This window comes from Strix aluco, chromosome 16 (assembly GCF_031877795.1).
Source record: "Strix aluco isolate bStrAlu1 chromosome 16, bStrAlu1.hap1, whole genome shotgun sequence".
Classification (NCBI taxonomy): domain Eukaryota; kingdom Metazoa; phylum Chordata; class Aves; order Strigiformes; family Strigidae; genus Strix; species Strix aluco.
The window spans coordinates 10,608,286-10,626,683 of record NC_133946.1 but is presented as its reverse complement, the minus strand read 5'-3'; the positions used below and the strand labels follow the sequence as shown (position 1 = coordinate 10,626,683).

General features: G+C 67.6%; 2 protein-coding genes across 9 annotated transcripts; both read right to left on the bottom strand.

Annotated features, from left to right (window-relative positions):
• Positions 1-696: 696 nt before the first annotated feature.
• ANKRD13D (ankyrin repeat domain 13D) lies at positions 697-7,482 on the bottom strand. 7 transcript variants are annotated; one of them, XM_074842245.1, is made up of 15 exons: positions 7,328-7,482; positions 6,151-6,286; positions 5,909-6,033; positions 5,553-5,598; positions 5,323-5,465; positions 4,856-5,046; positions 4,610-4,676; positions 4,451-4,532; positions 4,024-4,085; positions 3,784-3,914; positions 3,144-3,301; positions 2,895-3,056; positions 2,010-2,173; positions 1,806-1,885; positions 697-1,531 (listed from the first exon to the last, which is right to left on the bottom strand). In XM_074842245.1, the coding sequence occupies exons 1-15, from the start codon at positions 7,415-7,417 to the stop codon at positions 829-831; spliced, it is 2,340 nt and encodes a 779-aa protein (XP_074698346.1). In that variant the 5' UTR covers positions 7,418-7,482; the 3' UTR covers positions 697-828. The 7 variants fall into 7 exon arrangements, 4 of the variants coding, with proteins under 4 accessions (XP_074698346.1, XP_074698347.1, XP_074698348.1 ...); XM_074842247.1 differs by having other exon boundaries at positions 1,080-1,556; XM_074842249.1 differs by having other exon boundaries at positions 1,080-1,541.
• An 813-nt stretch (positions 7,483-8,295) lies between these two features.
• On the bottom strand, positions 8,296-18,017 carry GRK2 (G protein-coupled receptor kinase 2). Of its 2 annotated transcripts, none has more exons than XM_074842029.1 (21): positions 17,791-18,017; positions 16,115-16,191; positions 15,421-15,494; positions 14,998-15,099; positions 14,628-14,702; positions 14,070-14,131; positions 13,710-13,761; positions 13,237-13,328; positions 12,777-12,876; positions 12,577-12,655; positions 12,304-12,434; positions 11,850-11,944; positions 11,659-11,766; positions 11,514-11,580; positions 11,039-11,139; positions 10,875-10,941; positions 10,694-10,789; positions 10,430-10,592; positions 10,191-10,327; positions 9,951-10,061; positions 8,296-9,373 (listed from the first exon to the last, which is right to left on the bottom strand). In XM_074842029.1, the coding sequence occupies exons 1-21, from the start codon at positions 17,901-17,903 to the stop codon at positions 9,212-9,214; spliced, it is 2,064 nt and encodes a 687-aa protein (XP_074698130.1). In that variant the 5' UTR covers positions 17,904-18,017; the 3' UTR covers positions 8,296-9,211. The 2 variants fall into 2 exon arrangements, with proteins under 2 accessions (XP_074698130.1, XP_074698129.1); XM_074842028.1 differs by having other exon boundaries at positions 9,951-10,064; positions 17,791-18,016.
• Between the last annotated feature and the right edge of the window lie 381 nt (positions 18,018-18,398).

The window sequence follows — 18,398 nt, the reverse complement described above, 5'->3', positions numbered from 1 at the left end:
CGGCCCGGCCCGCGGCGGCCCCCCGCTACCCTCTCCCCCCCCACCCCGCTCCGACCCCGGAACTACCGCACCGGCAACCCCTGGATCGCCCTCCAATGGGAGCGGGACCTCCCCGAGAGCCCCCCCCCCCTTCCCACCCGGGACCCCCATCCGTGCTGCCCCTGGACCCCCCCCCACCCCGAATTCACCCTGCAGCCCCTGGGACCCCTCCACGAGGGGCACCCCCCCCGCCTCCCGAGGGTCCCCAGCCCCCCAGGATCCCCCCCCTCCCTGGAGCCCCTCACCCTGGCACCGCTCTGGGTCCCTTGGCCACGTGTCCCCCCCCCGCCCTGCCCCGGGGTCCCAGCCCCCCAATGACCCCCTGCACCCAGCAACCCTCACCCCCACCCCGGGAGAGGGTACCCCACCCCAGACCAGACCCTCATTGCCCTGGGCTCCCCCCCGTGGCTCAGCAGTGGGTCCCCAGCCAAGCCCCCCTCCCCGGGCAGGGGTCTCCCCAAGAAGGATAAATTAAATAAATTAAGCTCAGGGGAGGGAATGGGGCACAAGGCCAAATTTGGGGGGGGAGGTTGAAGGGGAGGGATCCGACCAGTGCCACCCACATGTTTGCTGGCCCCGCCCCTTCACCTGGGCCCCACCCCCTTTTCCAGGCTCCACCCCCTGGGTCACCCCACCCCTCCAGGCACAGTCTGCACACACCCATGTATATATATATATGTATATGTATATGTACATACATCCGGGGCCCCCCGGCCCCCCCCACTGCCACCGAGGGATGAGGCCTGGGGGTCCCTGCCTGGCCTCGCGGCCCCCAAAGCTGGGGTGTCTTCAAAGAAGGTCAACCGCGTCCCATGGGGCCCCCTGGGTCTGTCCTTCCCCCCATGGGGTCAATGTACAACACTGAAGAGGAAGGGGGGGGTCCCTGGGTGGGGGGGTCCTTGGGGATAGGGGTGTCCCGGGGGTGGGGGGTCCCCAGATCAGGGTCCCTGGGCTGAGGTTGGAACCTGGCGGGAGGGGAGCCCTGGATTGGGGTCCCGGGGGTAGGAGGATCCCTGGATCAATTCCCCCCCATGCGGGGGCTGCGCCCACATCAGGGGCGTCCTGGCACGGGGGTGTCACCCCGGCACCGGCTGGTCCCCAGGCAGGGCTATGCCCGATTTGGGGTGTCCTGGTGTGTGGACGGTGCCCACGCCGAGCTGTCCCCGTGCGAGGCGGTGCCGGCAGGGGGGGGGTGGTGTCCCTGTCCCCCCCTAACTCCACGCGGGGGACATCCATGTCCCCGTGCAGGATCTCCCCGCCGCTACTTGTCAGTGAGGGAGAGGCGCAGGATGCGCTGAAGCTCCTCGTCTTCCTCGCGCCGGCGTCGCTCCCGCTCCTCCTGCTCCCGCTCCGAGAGCGCCATGGCCAACCGCAGCTGCTCCGCGAAGCTGCTGTAACCGGGGGGTGCCGGGGGGCTGCCGCCGCCCGCCCCGGGGGGGGTCCCGGCGGAGGGGGGGTCAGCGCTGGGGCCCGCCTGCAGCAGCATGCTCTCCTGCAGGGCCCTGCGGGGACAGGCACTGTGGCCACGCCCACCTCCGCTGAGACCACGCCCCTTCGCGGAAACCACGCCCACCCATCCCCACCCCGTGTGGACACACCCACACGTAGCCCTGCCCACATTGACCACACCCACCAGGAAAGCCCCTCCCCTTTAGCCACACCCCAAGGCTCCTCCTCCTGCTCCACCCTGACACCTTTAAGGCCCCTCCCCAGACGGGGTGGGCGGGGCATGCACAGGCCCCGCCCCCATGTGGGCGTGGCCTCACCGCTCCAGCTGCAGCTCCTCATCATAGGGGGGCGGGTCAGCGCCAGGGCGGGTGTTGGTCAGCGCCTCCCAAATGGTCACCTGCGGGGGGGTGGGGCGGGACTAAGGGGCGGGGCCTGCGCCTAGGGGGCGTGGCCTGCTGTTGGCGGGCGTGGCTTAGCCCGCCGTGGGCGTGGCCATCCCCGGGAGAGGCGCGTGGCCGCACCTGGTCGGTCTCGGTGCCGGCGTCGAGCAGGCTCTGCTGGATGGCGAACTGGAGCAGGTCGTCGTCCTCGTCCCGCAGGGGCTCGCTGCGCCCCGCGCCCAGCACCGTGTACCCCGCCGGCACCTCGAACACCCCCGCCTCCACCTCGCATGGGAAGGGCCAGCCTGCCGCACCACCGAGACGTTGGGGTGCCGTGTGAGCACCCCGCGGCATCCCACAGCACCCCACGCTGTCCCACAGCACCCCACAGCATCCCATGGTGTCCCACGTCACCCCACAGCACCCCACAGCATCCCATGGTGTCCCACGTCACCCCACAGCATCTCACAGCACCCCACAGCACCCCATGGTGTCCCACAGCACCCCATGGCACCCCCTGGCATCCCACAGCACCCTGCACCCGTGGCACCCATGGTGTCCCACAGTACCCCATGGCATCCCATGGTGTCCCATGGCACCCCGCAGCATCTCACAGCACCCCATGGCACCTTGCAGCACTCCACAGAACCCTGTGGCACCCCACGGTACCTCACAGCACCCCTCAGCATCTCACAGCACTGGCACCCCACAGCACCCCGCGGCGCCCTGCAGCACCCCATGGCATCCCACACCCGTGGCACCCCACACCCATGGGCTCCCCATGCTCCTGAGCACCCCCTAGCACCCTGCACCCCACGGCCATGCCACCCTGTGTCCAGAGGACCCACAGGCCCTGACACCCCCCAGACCTGGCACCCCCAACCCAGGGATCCCCCCCCAGCACCCAGCACCCACAGCCACCACCCCTGGGATGACCCCTACCCCCCCGCAGACCTCCAGGGCACCCCCCATCCCACATGTACCCGCCTCCAGGGCCCCCCCACCCCCAGTTTCCCCCAGGCTCACCTCTGGGGCCGGGGGGCTGGGTGCTGGGGGGGTGGGTGCCAGGGGGGTGGGTGCCAGGGGGCTGGGGGGGGGCGCACACCCGCACGGAGCCCAGCGGCTGGTCACACCCGCAGAGGTTGCTGAAGGTGATGCGGGCGTTGAGCACGTGGAAGAGGGGGATCTCTGGGGGTACAGGGGTCAGTGGCCCCGACCCGAGATAAGCCCCGCCCTCCCGCCCCCCCGGCCTTGCCCCCCCGGCCCCGCCCTCACCGATCTTGACCGGGAAGCCGGGGGGCAGTTTGAGGGTGATGAAGTCGCGCAGTTTGGCGAAGTGGGCGTTGGAGATGGCCATGAGGTCGATGATGGGCGTCACCTGCTCCGCCAGCGACAGCGGGTGCTGCTCGCACAGCCACAGCGTCGCCTTGAACCTGCCCGGGCACTGGCGTGGGCACGGGGACCCCGCCACTGCCACGGCCCCTGGGACCCTGTTACCTCCCCCGTGGGTCCTGACACCCAGGGCCATGTTCCTGGGACCCCATCACCTCCCTCGTGGCTCCTGACACCCACTGCCACGTCCCTGGGACCCTGTCACCTCCCCCGTGGGTCCTGACACCCAGTGCCACGCCCCTCGGTACCCTGTCACCTCCCCCGTGGGTCCTGACACCCACTGCCACGTCCCTGGGACCCTGTGACCTCCCCCGTGGCTCCTGACACCCACTGCCACGTCCCTGGGACCCTGTCACCACCCCCGTGGCTCCTGACACCCCTCTACCACATCCCAGTGGACCACGTCACCACCCCCAGTCCTCCTGCCACCCCAGTGCCGTGTCACCTCCCTGCACCCATTCCCTGTCACACCAGTGCCACGTCCCCTGGGACCCCCGTGTCACCCCCGTGGCGGTGACCTCACCTCTGCACCTTACTGGACATCTCGATGGGGCGCCCGATGTTGCGGGTCTCCAGGTCGAAGTGGGGGTCAAAATACTCCTCGGGGGTGATGGCTGTGGGGTTGGTGGGGCTGGCGGCCTGCAGCACGGGCGCCTGCGGTGACACCGCCACCGCTCAGTCCTGGCACCCGGGGGGCCCCCCCCAGCACCGGGGGGTGCGCCCCAACCCCTCTTGGGGGACCCTCCCCACCCCAACCGCTCACCCCGTTGTGGGTGCTGTGCTGCTGCGCGATGCCCAGGAAGGAGTGGAAGGGGGTCTTGGAGCCTGGGTGGGGAGAGACGGGGGGTGCAGGGCTGCAGCGTGGGCAGGGGGGGCACGGCACCCCCACATCTGCCCGGGCTGGCAGGGGTCATGCCCCACACAATGACCCACGCCTGACAGGTCACACCCAGCACCCACAGTGCCCCACGCCTGATGGGTGACACCCCACACGCTGTCCCACCCTGATGGGTGACACCCCGCACCCACAGTGCCCCACACCCGATGGGTGACACCCCACACGCTGTTCCACGCCTGACATATCCCACCCAAGAAGGGGGTGGACCTTGCACTAGGGGGAGGGGCTTGCACCAGGAGGGGGCGTGTCCCAGCTGTGAGCAGGCTCCCTGATTGGCTGACGGGGCTGTCACCTTTGCTACGTGACTTGTCCTGGTCCGAGAGATGCTCCGTCCTCGTCTTGGTGACCAGCTCCACGTTGCTGGCACTGTACACCTGCGGGGGGGGACAGGATGAGCCCCACCAGGCACTGGGGGGTCCCCCCTTCCCCCCCCACCCCCGACTGTGCCCACCTTGGCCTCGTAGCCGCTGACCACCTCCATCTTCTCCGAGCGCCAACCCCAGATCCCCGACTTGTTCCTGGGGAGGGGGAAGTGTCAGCCCCCCGCTCGCCCTCTTGCACAAGCGTTTCCTTCCCCTTCGCCCACATCTGAGCCCTCGCACGGCCCCTTCCCGCAAGGCACCGCCCCCACCCCCACCTCTCCTCATACTGGGGTCCACCACATGCCCCCCCTCACCCTCCCGGGACGTCAACCCACCTCTCAAAAGCGATGTTCCTGGTGTCGAGGTGCGTGGAGACGATGGGGGACGTCAACCGCCCGGCCACGTGCTCCTCCGAGGGCTGCATGGCCGCCAGCAGCAGGTCGGGCTCGTGCAAGGCCAAGGCCAACGTCTCGGTGTAAACCACCTGCTTGTCGTGGTCCACCTCCATCACCACCGCCCCCCTCGTCTGTGCACAGGGACAGGGGTCACCCTGCCACCCGCATCTACCCCAACACCCCCAAGCTTGGGGGTTGCTGCATTTCAGGGGTATTTGGGGGGTGTTGGTGGGGAATCGGGGATCCCTGCAGAGGACTGAGGTCCCTGGTACGTGTGAGCGCTGCTGGAAGGGGGAACTGGGGTCCCCATAGGGGATTTGGGGTCCGTGTGGGGGTTACTTATGACACACAGGGTCTGGGGGGTCTCTGAGGGGGTCTGGGGGTGTCCTGTGGGAGCTGGAACCGACCTTCCCCTTGAAGATGTAGCTGCGGCGGCCGCGCTGCCACGTCATGTGCTCGAAGCCCAGCAGCGTGGTGTCAACCCGCAGGCTCTCGCCCCGCTTCCAGACGCGATAAACGTCGCTGGGACACACCTTGGAGACCAGGGGCACTGCGGGCCCCCCCGCTCCATCAGGTGGAGTGTGGTGGGGGGGGGGACACACACAACACCGCACTCTGGCCCCCCGGCCCCGCTCACCCCAGCTGGTGAACTCCCACTTCATCTCCACGTAGAAGTCGGATGCCTGGAAGAGATGAGGGGGTCACGGAGAAGATGGGGGACATGGAGGGGGCGCGCTGGAGGAGTCGGGGGGGAGCCCTGCTGGGATCACTGGGGGAGATGGGGAGTCTTGGGGGTCCCTACTTGGGTCGTGGGAGACTTGGGAGAGCGGAGTCTTGGGTGGGGGCCTGGCAGGACAAGCAGGGGGTTGCCGGGGGAAGAATGGAGGAGGCGGGGGTCCTGGGGAGACTTGGGGTGCCCGTTTTCCCCCCTCCATCCCTCAGCCTGGTGGGACCCCAGTGCTGGGGGTGGGGGGGTGGGTGGCAGGGCCGTACCCGTCGCAGTTTGCTGAGCAGCTCGGGGATGCCGGCGAGCCGCCGCGTCGCCCGCTGGTAATCGCGGTACTGGAGCACCAGTTGCACCATCTCGGGGTCCCCCGTGCTCACCGCCTCCTGCAGCACTGGGGCGCGGGGGGTACCGTCACCCGGGGCCACCGCCAGCGCCCCGCACCCTCCGTGACGGTGTCCCCAGGCCGCTTGGCAGCGGTGGCGAGGGGCCGCCGGCCGTGCCCGCGTACCCGTCCAGCCGTTGGCGTTCTCCCGGCCCACGTTGGCGTTGTGCCGCAGCAGCACCCGCACCGACTCCAGGTGCCCCAGGGACACGGCCAGCTCCAGCGGGGTCCGGCCGCGGGGGTCCGGCAGCTCCACGTCGTGCTGCGTGGACGGGCAGGGCCACCGTCACCGGCCTGGGGTGTCCCCAAGCACCCCCAAACCCTCCCAGTACCCCCCCAACGTCATTCTGGCACAGCCCTGGGCCCTGTTCTGGCACCCCAGTGCTGGTCCCCAGCACCCCAGGATGTCCGTGCCCCTGGCCAGTGCCCCCCCCGTGCTCCCATCGCCGCATCCCCCCCGCTCCCAAGGCCCTGTGCCCCCCCCGTCTCCCCACCCCTCCAGGTCTCAAGTCCTCCTGCCCCCCAGTCACGTAGTCCCTGCACTCCCAATGCTCCCTGTCCCCTCAGTACCCTGTCCCAGTGCCACTAGCCCCTCCCCAGTGCTCCCAGTGCTCTCAATTTCCCAGTTGCCCACTTCTCCCAGTGCCCCAGAGCCCCCAGTCTCCCTGTACCTCCAGTGCTCCTATCCCAGTGCTTGCAGTTCCCCAAGTCCCAGTGCTCCCAGTTGCTTCCAGTCCCCTGGTGCTACAGTCCCCTGCGCTCCCAGTCCCCCAGTCTCCGCAGTGCTCCCAGTCCCCAGTGCCCCCAGTCTCCCAATCCCCTGTGCCTCCAGTCTCCCCAGTGCTTCCAGTCCCCCAGTCTCTCTGGTCTCCCCTGTGTCCCCAGTCCCCCTCAGTGCTTCCAGGCTCCCCAGTACTCCCAGTTCCCTGTGGCCCCAGTCCCCTCCAGTGCTTCCAGTGCCCCCAGTCTCCCCAGTGCTCCCATTCCCCCAGTCCCCTGTACTCCCAGTCCCCTCCAGCGCTCCCAGTCCCCTCATTCCCTACGCCCCCAGTCCCCCCCCCAGTGCTCCCAGTCACCCAGTCCCCCGTGCCCCATCCCCCCAGTCCCCCGTGCCCCCACTCCCCCCCAGTGCTCCCAATTCCCCCCAGTGCTCCCAGCACTCCCAGTCCCCCATTCCCCCCCCCTCTCCCAGTGCCCCCGCCACCCCTCACCTCTCAGTCCCCGCTCCTCCCCGCACCCCCCCTCCTCTCCGCTCCCCGCCCGGGGCTCAGTGCCGGTGCCCCCGGTGCCCCCCCGCGCCCACCGTGCCGGTGCGCAGGGCGCTGTCCAGCGCCTGGTGCCGGTTGTGCCAGACGAGCCGGTGCAGCGGGAAGGTGTCGGTGGGACGGGCCATCCCGTCACCATGTCCCCTGGGAGAGAGCGAGCGGGGAGGGGGGGAGGAAGGGGGGGCTGGGGGGGAGGAGGGGGGGGAAAGGGGGGGCGGGGGAGAGAAGAAGGGGTGGGGTGGGGGGGGTGGGACACACGGCGACGGGCAGCGCGCGGGCGGACGGGCCGCAGCGCCGGGGCCTGCCCGCAAATGGCTGCGCGGGGGCGGCGGCGCAGCGCGGCGGCGCGGGGCGGGGCCCGGCACCGGGTACGGCGGGAGGGGGGGGGAAGGGGGGGGACACACACCGGGTACCCGGAACCGGGAGAAGAAGGGACGAGGGGCAGCGGGTGTGGGTGCACCGCGACGTGCTGCAGCGAGCAACCCCGCGCCGAGGATCCGTTACCCCCCACCCCCCCTCCCCGGTATCTCCGCGACTCCCCGATTCCTGCCCCGGGACCACCGGGGAGCCGGTCCCGTCCCACCCCCGGCGTGTGTGTGTGTTGGGGGGGGGGCAGCTGTTTATTTCGAGGCACAACCCTCGTATCAGACACCGGCGAATCCCCCCCCCCCCCCGCCCCGCGGCTCCGGGAATTAGGGGCCCGCCGGTGCCTCACCCCGCGGGCGGGAGGGGGGGTGTGCGCTGCCTGCAGGCAGGGTGCGGGCAGGAAAGGTGCTGCCTGTACAGCCCCGCACCAAGGGGACAGCCAAGGTCACCCACGGGGGACAGTGCAGCGATGGGGGGGAGCCGACCCCCCTGTTCCCCCCCAGATCCCCCCCTGCACCCCCGTACGTCCCCAAAGCACGGGGGGGACAACACACACACATGACATATGTCACCTCTGGGGTACCCTGAGGGGGCGGGGGGACACCCCTGTCCCCCCTCACAATGAGGTGAAGCCAGACAGTGTTTTTCTGGATTTTTATTATAAAAACTTTTTTTAAATGTGTTTTGTTTTTTTGTTTTTCCTCCATTCTCACGTCTCTGCTCATTAAAATCTCATTCACCAGCAGCCCCGGCCCTGCCCGGTGCCCCCCCCAACCCCGCCATGAGCAGCCCGACCCGAGACCAATATTTACAGATGCTGCTTGGAGGGGGGGCCCTGGGGGACACCCACCATGGGGGTGATTTAGGGGGGTCCCCCCAGCTGCTGCCTCCTCCCAGTCCCCTCCCCCTCCTCCCCGTGACCCCCAAACTGGGGACGGCAGGGGCAGGCTTGGGGTGTGGGGGGGGGCAGGTGAAGGGGACCCGTGGCACAGTATTTACAGGGGGGGGCCCCCCCGGGGACACACACACTCACCCACAGTCACACACGCACACACTGAGGAGTTGGCACCCACACGAGGGGCACAGCAGAGCCGGGGGGGTGAAAGGGGGGCACACCGGCTCGTGGAAAGAGAAAGGGGGTGGGGGGTGGGGGGTGGAGAAAGGCTACAGGTGAGACGAGTTGGCCAGTTCCCTGCCTGGCTGCCGAGCTGGGCACCCACTTGCCCCATTTTGGCACATACAGCGGTGGCGAAGCGGGGAGAGGGGGGCACGGAGAGGATTGGGGGGGCGTGGGGGCTGCCTTCATCTTAGCCGGAGAGTTTGTAGAGGATTTTGGGGTGGGACACACACACACACAGAGGCTGGGAAGAGGTGCTGAGCCGCGCCACGTCCCCCCCCAGCGCCAGCTCCGTGCCCGGCGGGTGACCACCGGGTGTCCTCCAACACCTGGTGTGGGGGTGACAAAAAGGAGCGGGGGGGTGGGGGGCACGCGGGAACCCAACCCAATAAATTAGAGGCGCGGGGTGGGGAGGGGGGGTAGAGGAGGAGAAGGGGGGTCAGAGGCCGTTGGCGGAGCGCTGGATGAACGGCACTTTGCTGAGCTCCACCACGGGCGAGCGGGGCTTGTTCTGCATCCGCGGCACCCGCTGCAGCAGCTGCTGCGCCTGGCGCTGGGCGTCCCGCAGCTCCTTCCGCCACTGCGCCAGCTCGGGGTCGCTCTGGGCAGGGCAGGGCAGGGTAGGGCTTAGGATGGGGCTCCCTGGGGTGCCCACAAAGGGGTACAGGGTGATTGAAGGGCTCCCCGGGGTGCTCAGGTGGGGTACAGGGTGATTGGAGGCTCCCCGGGGTGCCAGGGCTGGGTATGGGGTGGTTGAGGGGCTCCCTGGGGTGACAGGGCAGGGTAGGGGGTGGTAGGGGGCTCCCCGGGCAGGGTAGAGGGTGGTCAGGGGCTCCCTGGGGCAACAGGGCACAGTATGGGGTGGTTGGGGGGCTCCCCAGGGTGCTCAGTCAGGGTACAGGGTGGTTGGGGGACTCCCTGGGCAGGGTATGGGGTGGTCAGGGGGCTCCCCTGGGGTGTCAGGGCTCTGGGGTTACCCCAAGCTTTCAGTATTTGTGTCCCATGCTGGCTTGGAGGGTTAAATATAGAGGGCTAGGAGTGGCCAACAAGGTTTGGCGAGTGCCCAGCGGGAGCGACCCGCACCCAGGGGAGATGGCGAGTGAAGGGCAGCAGGGGGCTAGCGAGCGCCTGGCAGGACTTGGCCCCTGACCCGCCCCCCGCGCCGGGGCAGCACTCACATCGCACTGCAGCACGAACTGCTTGCCGCCGCGGATGCGCAGCAGGATGCACTTGCGCTCCTTCACCTGTGTCTCCTCCACCGAGTCGATCTCCTCCATGGTGAGCAGGGACTGCTGGGGGGACAGGCTCAGCCCAGCGGCCTCCTCACCCCAGGCCCCCCCCAATTCCCTTCTTGTACCCCTCGAGCATCGCGCTGGCCCCACGGCCCCCCCACCCCAATCCCTCCGCCACCGCCTTACCGGCGACTCGCCCTCCCCGCGCCACTCGAGGCGGTTGGGGAAGAGGTAGAAATAACGGCGCTGCCACTGCGTCAGGAAGGGGTTGCCCAGCTTGGCCATGTAGCCGTGCATGATGCAGTCCTTGCCCATGGCGTACTCTGCGCCCGCCGCCGCGGAGAGAGGCAGGGTCAGCCCAGGGGGTTGTGAGGCGGGGAGAGGGGTGGGGTGGATTGAGGGGGGGTAACGCAGCCCCCACTCACCCTCCTCGTGGCCCAGCTGCTTGTTTTTGGCTTTCTTGCGAGCCTCCAGCTTGTCGGTGTCGGCATTGACGGCTTCGAAGACGGTTTCTGTCACTTCTTGCTGCCACCGCTCCGAGATGGTGAGCGGGAAGTTGCGGTAGAGCTCCTGGTCGCTCTCCAGCAGCTGGTGGGCAGCACCGGGTCACGGGTTTAGGGGGGGGGTGTGAAGGGGGGCTGCCTGCTGCTGCCCGCACCCCCGCCATGCTCAGCCCCTTTCTCCGTTACCTTGATCCCCTTCGTGTCCTCCTCATCGAAGGAGCCGATGTCGAAGGCGTCGGCCGCGTTCACCTCACCGCGGGGAGGGATGAGCGGTGGTGGGTACTGCGGGCAGGAGAGAGGGGGTTGGCGCGGGGCGGCTGCCCGTGGGCCCCCCCATGGCCTCGCCTGTGCGTCCCTTCCCTCTCACCTTCTGCAGGAAAACCATCTGCCAGTCCAGCCCCTTGAAGAAGGGCTCCTCCTTCACCTCCTGAGCCCTGGGGAGCGAGGTGGGGTGAGCACTGCAGGCTCCCCGGGCAGCAAACCCGGCGCCGGGCAGCACAGCGGCGCCCGCTGCCGCCCGCCGGGACTCACCCGCGCCCCATGCAGCCCAGGCGGCGGTTGACGTCTCGTTGCAGCAGCCCCTCGAGCAGGGAACGTAGCTCGGGGGAGAAGGAATCCGGCAGCTCGACGGCCTGCGGGAGAGGGAACAGTCACTCCCGGGGCGAGCACACGTGTGTGCGCAGAGACACGAGCCCATCCATGTGTGTACACACACCCGTGGAAACACGCAGACACCAGTAAACACACCCGTGTGCCACCTGTGTGCGTGTGTGTGAACACACCCGTGTGTGTTGTTCTGCTCACGTGTGTGCACACGCATGTAGGGCACACGCCAGGCACTGCTCACCTTCAGGGAGAGGCTGTTCCTGACCCCCACACCCCCTTCCTGTGCCCTCCAGGCCCCCCCGCCCAGTGCACAGCAGCACAGGGGTGCTCCCACCCTGCCCACGCCTGCTTCAACCCCCCCAGGACACACGGGGCAAAGGCCGGGGTGCCCCAAACTCACCATGGTGAGGGTCATACGGTCAATCTCGTGCTTGTCCTTCGTCTTGTGCTGCCGGAAGGGGCTGTGCCTGCGGGCATGAGGGGAGAGGGGAACTGAGAGGTGCCCACCCATGCCTGCTGGCACCCACCCGTGCCCACACGCTCACCCCCGGAGCAGTTTGAAGAGCATGCAGCCCAGCGAGAACCAGTCGGCGCTGCTGTCGTAGGCCACTCCTTTCTGCAGCACCTCCGGAGCCATGTACCCATGGGTGCCCCTGGAGGGGGAGGGCACAGAGGAGGGTGAGGGGCCGTGCCAGGCAGGCGGGCAGGGCAGGCAGGGGCGCAGGCACACACTCACACGCTGGCGTGGGGTTTCTTTTTGGAGAAATCACAAGCCAGGCCCAAGTCTGAGATGCGGACGTGGCCAAATTCGTCCAGGAGGATGTTTGCCGGCTGCCGAGACACCACGTCACCCCTGAACCCAAGCACTGCCCGTGGGATTTGGGGGTGTTCACAGGATTGAGGTGCCCGTGGGACCGGGAAGCACTGGTGGAGTCTGAGAGTGCCCCCCTAGTCGAGGTCTCAGGACACCCACAGGGTCCCATGGAGTTCTGGGGGTGCCCACAGGACTTGAGGGTGCCCTCTGGGTTTGGGGAGTGCCCACGGCGTTTGAGGGCTCCTGCAGGGTCTGTGACACCTGTGGGTGCCCACAGGGTCCTGGCAGGGGCAGGAGGGGTTTTCTACAGGTCCCAGGATGCCAACAGGGTCTCTGGACACCTGCAGGGTGTGAGGGTGCCCATGGGGTCAGTCACCTTGAGGTCGCGGTACACCACGAAGCGGCTGTGCATGTGTTCCAGGCCCAGGATGATCTCGGCCGCGTAGAACCTCATCTCCACCTCCGAGAAGACACCGTGCTGGGACAGGTGATAGTGCAGGTCCCCCCCTGCAATGACAGGGACCAGGTGTCACCGTGGCACTGCCCTCTGTGCCCCAGGGACAGTGCAGGCAGGCTGGGGGGGGCTTCGAGCCCATGGCTCGGGCCAGCAGTGGTCCAGCAGCCAGGGATCAGCCCTGGGGCCTCTCACCGTTCATGAGGTCAAGGATGAAGCTGAGCTTGTCGGGGGTGTGGAAGGCGTACGACATGCAGACGATGAACGGGCAGTCCTGGCAGGAGAGAGATGGTCACGCAGTGCTGGCAATGCCCCGGGGACACCCTCCCTTACTGTCCCCCTCCCCTGGCCCGTAAGCAGGGTGCCAGCCCTGCCCGGTGCCCGTGTCCCCTCACCCCAGTGCTGACGAGGGACAGCATGATGCGCTCGTTGAGGGCCAAGGTCTCGCCCTGCTTCATCTTGATGCGTTTCTTGTCCAAGCACTTCATGGCATACCTGGGGACAAAGAGTCCCCGTTGGGGGGGGGGCAGGGGGGGAAATGCAGCCGGGCTCTGCCCACAGCCACGGTGCCACGTCCCTCCCGTGCCACTGCCACGTCGCCACAGCCCTGCCTGCCAGCACCCACTGTCACATCACCGCCATCCAGCTACCACCCACGGGCCATGACGTCCCTGTATCCCCCAGAGACCTGTAGCCATGGCGATACTTCCGCATCCCCCCTAACATCTGTTGTCACGGCAACACCACTGCAGAGGTCCTCGGGACCACCACCACAGCCCCAGTGACCCCCCCCAATCGCAGGCAAATCCCTCTGTAGCCCCCCCCCCCCACCACAATGGAGCATCCCCCCATTACATTTTGCCCGTATCTGCTTTCCGGCAGCCGTAGACCTCCCCGAAACCACCGCGGCCGATGATTCGGTGAACGCTGAAGTCGTTCATGGTGAGCTGGAGGGGGTGAGAAGGAGGTGGGGTGAGTCTGGATACCTGAGTCCCACAGCACCCACCCTGCACCAAGAGTGTGTCCATGGTTTGGGGTGTGGGGGGGGGGAATCCCACATCCTGCCTCAGTTTCCCCAGGTGAGGAACACGGAGGCTGCTCCTCACGTCCCCGTGAGCGTGGAAGAGCTACCTGTGAGTGACCGAAAGCCTGGGGGGTGTGTGAGGGTGCCCCTGAGGGGTGTTCGACTAAGGGTGTTCGTCCAAGGGTACCCACGCCGGCCCTAGGGAGCCCTGGGGCAGCAGCTCTTGTCACTGCACCCATGTCCCCCTCCCTGGAAGCGCCCAGAGGTGCCTGGGGTGCCCCGAGGCGCAGGGGTCCCTGCTCACATGGATGTTCAGCTCCACGTTCTTCCACTGGCAGAACCGTGTGAACTTGTCACTGCAATGAAGCACAGAGAGGGGAAGAGTGGAGACCCTGAAGAACCCCGCCCAAGATGCATCTCATGGCAGAAGGACCCCTTGGACTTGTCTGGAGACAGGCAGCACCCCCTGGGACCCCCAGCTGGGAACAGAGAGACCCCGGGTCAGAGCTGGGGATGAGAAGAGTCCCCCAAGTCCCTGCTCTGGGGACAGACACTCCTGGAGCTCCTATCTAGGAGGGGCCCCTGGCCCCTCTCTGGGCTGGGAGACCCTGGTCCCCACTGGGATGGGACACTCCGATCCATGTGGGACTTTCTTTCGTCTCACCTTTCGATGAATTTCTGGAAGATGCCCCCACGCAGGTTCTGGCAGATCTCCTCAATGTAAGGCTGGGGGGGGACACACACAGGGCTCAGCGCTGGGTCCCCAGTGCCACCCAAGTCACCCAAACCCCTCAAGTCCCATCGTGACATGAGGTCTCCTCTAACCCTGGGATTTCCCATATCCCACTGCCACCCTGACACTGCCAGGCCCCTGGGGATGCCTCTGCCACCCAGGGTCACCTGAGTCTCTGGGGACCCCAATGTCACCACCCCTGAAGACCCTGTTGTCACCCTGGGTCACCTCTAGGTCCAGGGTCCCAATCACCACCCTCTGAGGAGCCCCCCCATTAGCCCTCAGTCTCCTGACTACCACCCCATGGGGACCACCAGCAATCCCCCTCACTCCCAACCTGCTGGGGACCCCCTGCCCATCCCTTCTGGGACCCCCCACCACCACCTTTGAGGCCCCCTGTCACCACCAGCCCCCAGCCCCCCCGTAAGGATTAACCCTCTGAGTACCAGAGGTGGCAGGGACCCCCTCTCTGTCCCGGGTGATGCCCACCTGGAAGAGGTCTGGGGGCACCTGCTTTTTGCTCAGGCGGCTCTGGACATGCTCCGTGGCACTCTTGGAGAAGGGCTGTGAGGCAAGATGGGACCGTGTCACCCTGGGCAGAAGAAGAAAAGGCAGCGGGGGGAAAGGCAGCCCCCCCCAGGGGCCAGGTAGGGCTGTGCAAGTTGGGGAACCCATGGAAGAACCCCCATTTGTAGGGCTGCGGCTCCGAAGAACAGTCCACAGTGGTTTTGGAGCTCCCTCTGAAGACATCAGCACCTCGGGACAGTGGGTACACCCCTCCCACCCGTTTTGGGGACCCCACCCTGCTACGTCACCTCACTGTAGTGCCGGCACAGTGCCCGCACAGCACGGCACTCACGTGGGAGCAGGCCAGCAGCTCCTTCATGATGTAATGGTCAAAGATGTGGCGGCTCCGGGCAGTTCGTTCCTCCTCCGAATCCAGCTTCTCATACTTCTTGATCTGCCAAGGGCACAGCTCCCATGGCACAGGGGCACAGTCCTCACCCCACACTGGGCAGGCGCAGCCCACGGCTGAGCAGCCCCCAGGACTTGGTATGCTGGGAACCACGGTTCCAGCCCCTCTGGGTACCACGTCCCGTGGGCACCCAATGGTTATCACCTCCCCATGGCACCCAGGGCATCACCTCCCAGCCCCCTGGGCACCCTCGGGTACTCTGCATGCTCTTGGTACCATGTCTGGGGGTCCTGTAGGTAACCAATCCCACCCCCAACACTCCTCGTGACCATGGGGATCTGTCCAGATGGATCCCCCCCATCTCACCTCCTCATAAAACTCCATCAAGGGCTTGGCCTCCTCTGCCTGGTTAAAGGCGAAGTCCCGGAAGAGCAGGTACCCTGGCAGGGACAGAGCCATGGCATGAGAGATGCCAGTCCCATAGTCCAAGCCAAAGGCCACTGGGGTGTCACCTGTCCCCACAGCCACCCCCATGCCAGGCACGGGGAAGGGGAAGTGCCAAGTTGGGGACTGGCCAGGGTTTGGCAGGGTGACGCAGTGAGGCGAGGACAGCGGCTGGCACAGGGAGGAGCAGCGCAGGGCTGGAGGGCACCGTGGGGCAGGGGTGCAGTGGGGGAGCAATGGGGCAGGGACACAGGCGGGCACCGTGGAGGGAGCAGGCTGCCGTAGGGCGGACGTGCCCGGAAACCGCCGGAGCCGGCGGGAGGAAGTGAGAGGCGCTTCCTGCCCCGGATGGTTAACGCTGGCGCTGGGGGAAGTGACGGGGCGGGGGACGTGGGGTGGGGGGACGTGGCGCAGGGGGTTGTGTCACGCAGCCCCCCTCAACCCTGGCACTGCTGCTCAGCCCCACAGCCCCCTTGCTCCCCCCAGGCCACGCCAGCGGCAGAGGGGAAAGTCCAGTGTCACAGCTGCCACCAATCCAGCCCCCCCCCGCACTTGCCCAGGGACACAGTGAGTGTCCCTGTATTTGTGGGTGCCCCCTGCCGTGTCCCCAGCTCACCGATCTTCTGTGCAAAGATCTTGTCGAATGTCACTTCTCCCCGGTCCTCCAGGTACTTCTGCATGACGCTGCGGATGCTGGGGAGACGTTGGAGGGGCTCAGCGCCCTGCCCGTCCCCCCCGCTCCTCCCATCTTGTGTGCGTCCCCCCCAAAAGTGTGACATGTCGCTGGGCGCTGCTAAGGGTCAGGCACAGGGTGCCCCAGGCACTGGGGTCCAAGGGGACCCCCAAAAAAACCCTCCCTGGTGCCTGGCAAGGCACAGGAGGGCAGACTGGGGCCACACGCCTGGGTTCCCTCCTGCTCCCTGGGGAGGAACAGGGCAGCATGTGCCCACGCGTGCGAGGCTGCGTGCGTGTGCCAGGAGCACGGGGGCCAGGCTGGGCTGTGGGTGTTGTGTCAGGGCTGTGCGGGGCTGTGGGTCACCCGCAGCGTGCTGCTGCGTGCCATGCTGTGCTGTGCATGTGCGCCAGGCTGGGTGTGCAAAGGGAAGTTGTGAACCGGGGGTGTGTGGGCAGGAGGGGGTGTGTGCATGAGAGCGACACAGGCGCGGGGGCAGCGGGGAGCAACACAACTCAGCGTGTGTGTCTGTGTGTGCGCAGAGAGAGGGCACAGGTCCTGTGTGTGCCAGCTGAGCCCTTGCACGTGTGCGATGTATGAGGGGTGTACACAGGTGTGCACATGCTGCCACCCCCCTGCACTCTGCACACAGAATCCCAGAATCATCTGGGTTGGAAAAGCCCTTGAAGATCATCCAGTCCAACCATGAACCTCACCCTGACCGTTCTCAACTCCACCAGATCCCTCAGCGCTGGGTCAACCCCACTCTTCAACCCCTCCAGGGATGGGGACTCCACCCCTGCCCTGGGCAGCCCATTCCAACGCCCAACAACCCCTTCTGCAAAGAAATACTTCCTAAGAGCCAGTCTGACCCTGCCCTGGCGCAGCTTGAGGCCATTCCCTCTTGTCCTGTCACTTGTTCCTTGGGTCAAGAGACTCATCCCCGCTCTCTGCACCCTCCTTTCAGGGAGTTGTAGAGGGTGATGAGGTCTCCGCTCAGCCTCCTCTTCTCCAGACTAAACCCCCCCAGTTCCCTCAGCCACTCCCTATCAGACCTGTGCTCCAGACCCTGCACCAGCTTCGTTGCCCGTCTCTGGACACACGTGTGTGTGTGTACACGCACAAGTGCACCGCTGCAGGAGGGCACGGGAGTGGATGCGGGTGTGCCTGGCAGAGGAGGTGTGTACGGGGATGGCGTGTGGGTGTACACAGGGTGTGACTGCAGGCTGGGGAGCGTGTGTGTCTGTGTGCTGGGCAGGATACGTGTCTGTGTGTGCACACCCAGGCGGGTGTGTGTGTGGGCTGGGTGCCCGTGCACACCTGTGGACACACGCGTACAGGGTGTAGCAGGGGGAGTGTGTGTGTGTGTGTGTGTGCGCGCGCACAGAAGGTGGTTGTGCACACACAGCCATGCCTGCCCGCGGCGGGGGGTGTGTGTGTGTGTTGCCGTGCCGGGCTGAGCGGGAGGGCTGTGCCCGCTGCAGCGGGGCCGCGGTGGCCCTGCCTGGCCCTGAGAGACGGGGCCGGGCCGCAGCCGGGGAGCCGCGCCCGCGCTGCGCCGGGAGAAGGGGCAGCGGGGCAGGGCCGGGGCGGACGGGCGGACGGTCACGGGGCCTCACCTGGGCTCGGGCAGGAGGATCCTCTTGCTGGCGCGGGCGGCGGGCGCGGCGCGGCTCTTCTCCATGGCCATCAGGTAGCTCACGTCCGCCAGCACCGCCTCCAGGTCCGCCATCTTGCACCGCGCCGCCGGCCCCGCCGGCCCCACCGCCGCCGGACCGGACCGGACCCGGACGGACCCGGAACCGGAACCGGAACCGGGAACCGGAACCGGAACCGGGGGCGGCCCCCCCCCTTCCACCCACCTCCCTCCCTCCCTCCCTCCCCGCCCGGGACGGGCCGGGCCGGGCCCGGGGAGGCCCAGGCGGCGGCGCGGGCTCAGCGGCGGGGGGCCATGGCGGGCGGGCGCGGCCTGAGGGGAGCGCGTGTCGCTGCGCGTGGCCGCGCGCGTGCGTGTGTGACAGGCGGCGCTGCCGCCCCGGGACGGAGCGGGGCGGGGCCAAGGGGGGTTGGCCCCGCCCTTCCCGACGCTCCGCCCACAGGGGCGTGGCCTGGACACCCGCGGGCGCGTGGGGGACACCGTGTGTGTGTGTGTGTGTGAGACACGGTGTGACACCAGGTGTGTGACACCGTGGGGGTGTGTGTGACACCAGGTGTGACACCATCTGTG

What these genes read in the sequence shown, in the direction of transcription:
- ANKRD13D (XM_074842245.1), bottom strand. Translation starts at nt 7,417, where the DNA reads ATGGCCCGTCCCACCGACACCTTCCCGCTGCACCGGCTCGTCTGGCAC. An exon ending in TGCTCAGCAAACTGCGACGG is followed by an intron (nt 5,599 to 5,908) that starts GTACGGCCCTGC and finishes CATCTCTTCCAG; the next exon opens with GCATCCGACTTCTACGTGGA. An exon ending in GGACAAGTCACGTAGCAAAG is followed by an intron (nt 4,086 to 4,450) that starts GTGACAGCCCCG and finishes CTCCCCACCCAG; the next exon opens with GCTCCAAGACCCCCTTCCAC.
- GRK2 (XM_074842028.1), bottom strand. Translation starts at nt 17,903, where the DNA reads ATGGCGGACCTGGAGGCGGTGCTGGCGGACGTGAGCTACCTGATGGCC. An exon ending in TGATGGAGTTTTATGAGGAG is followed by an intron (nt 15,100 to 15,420) that starts GTGAGATGGGGG and finishes TGCCCTTGGCAG; the next exon opens with ATCAAGAAGTATGAGAAGCT. An exon ending in GCAGCTGGGCCACGAGGAGG is followed by an intron (nt 10,328 to 10,429) that starts GTGAGTGGGGGC and finishes CGGCGGGCGCAG; the next exon opens with AGTACGCCATGGGCAAGGAC.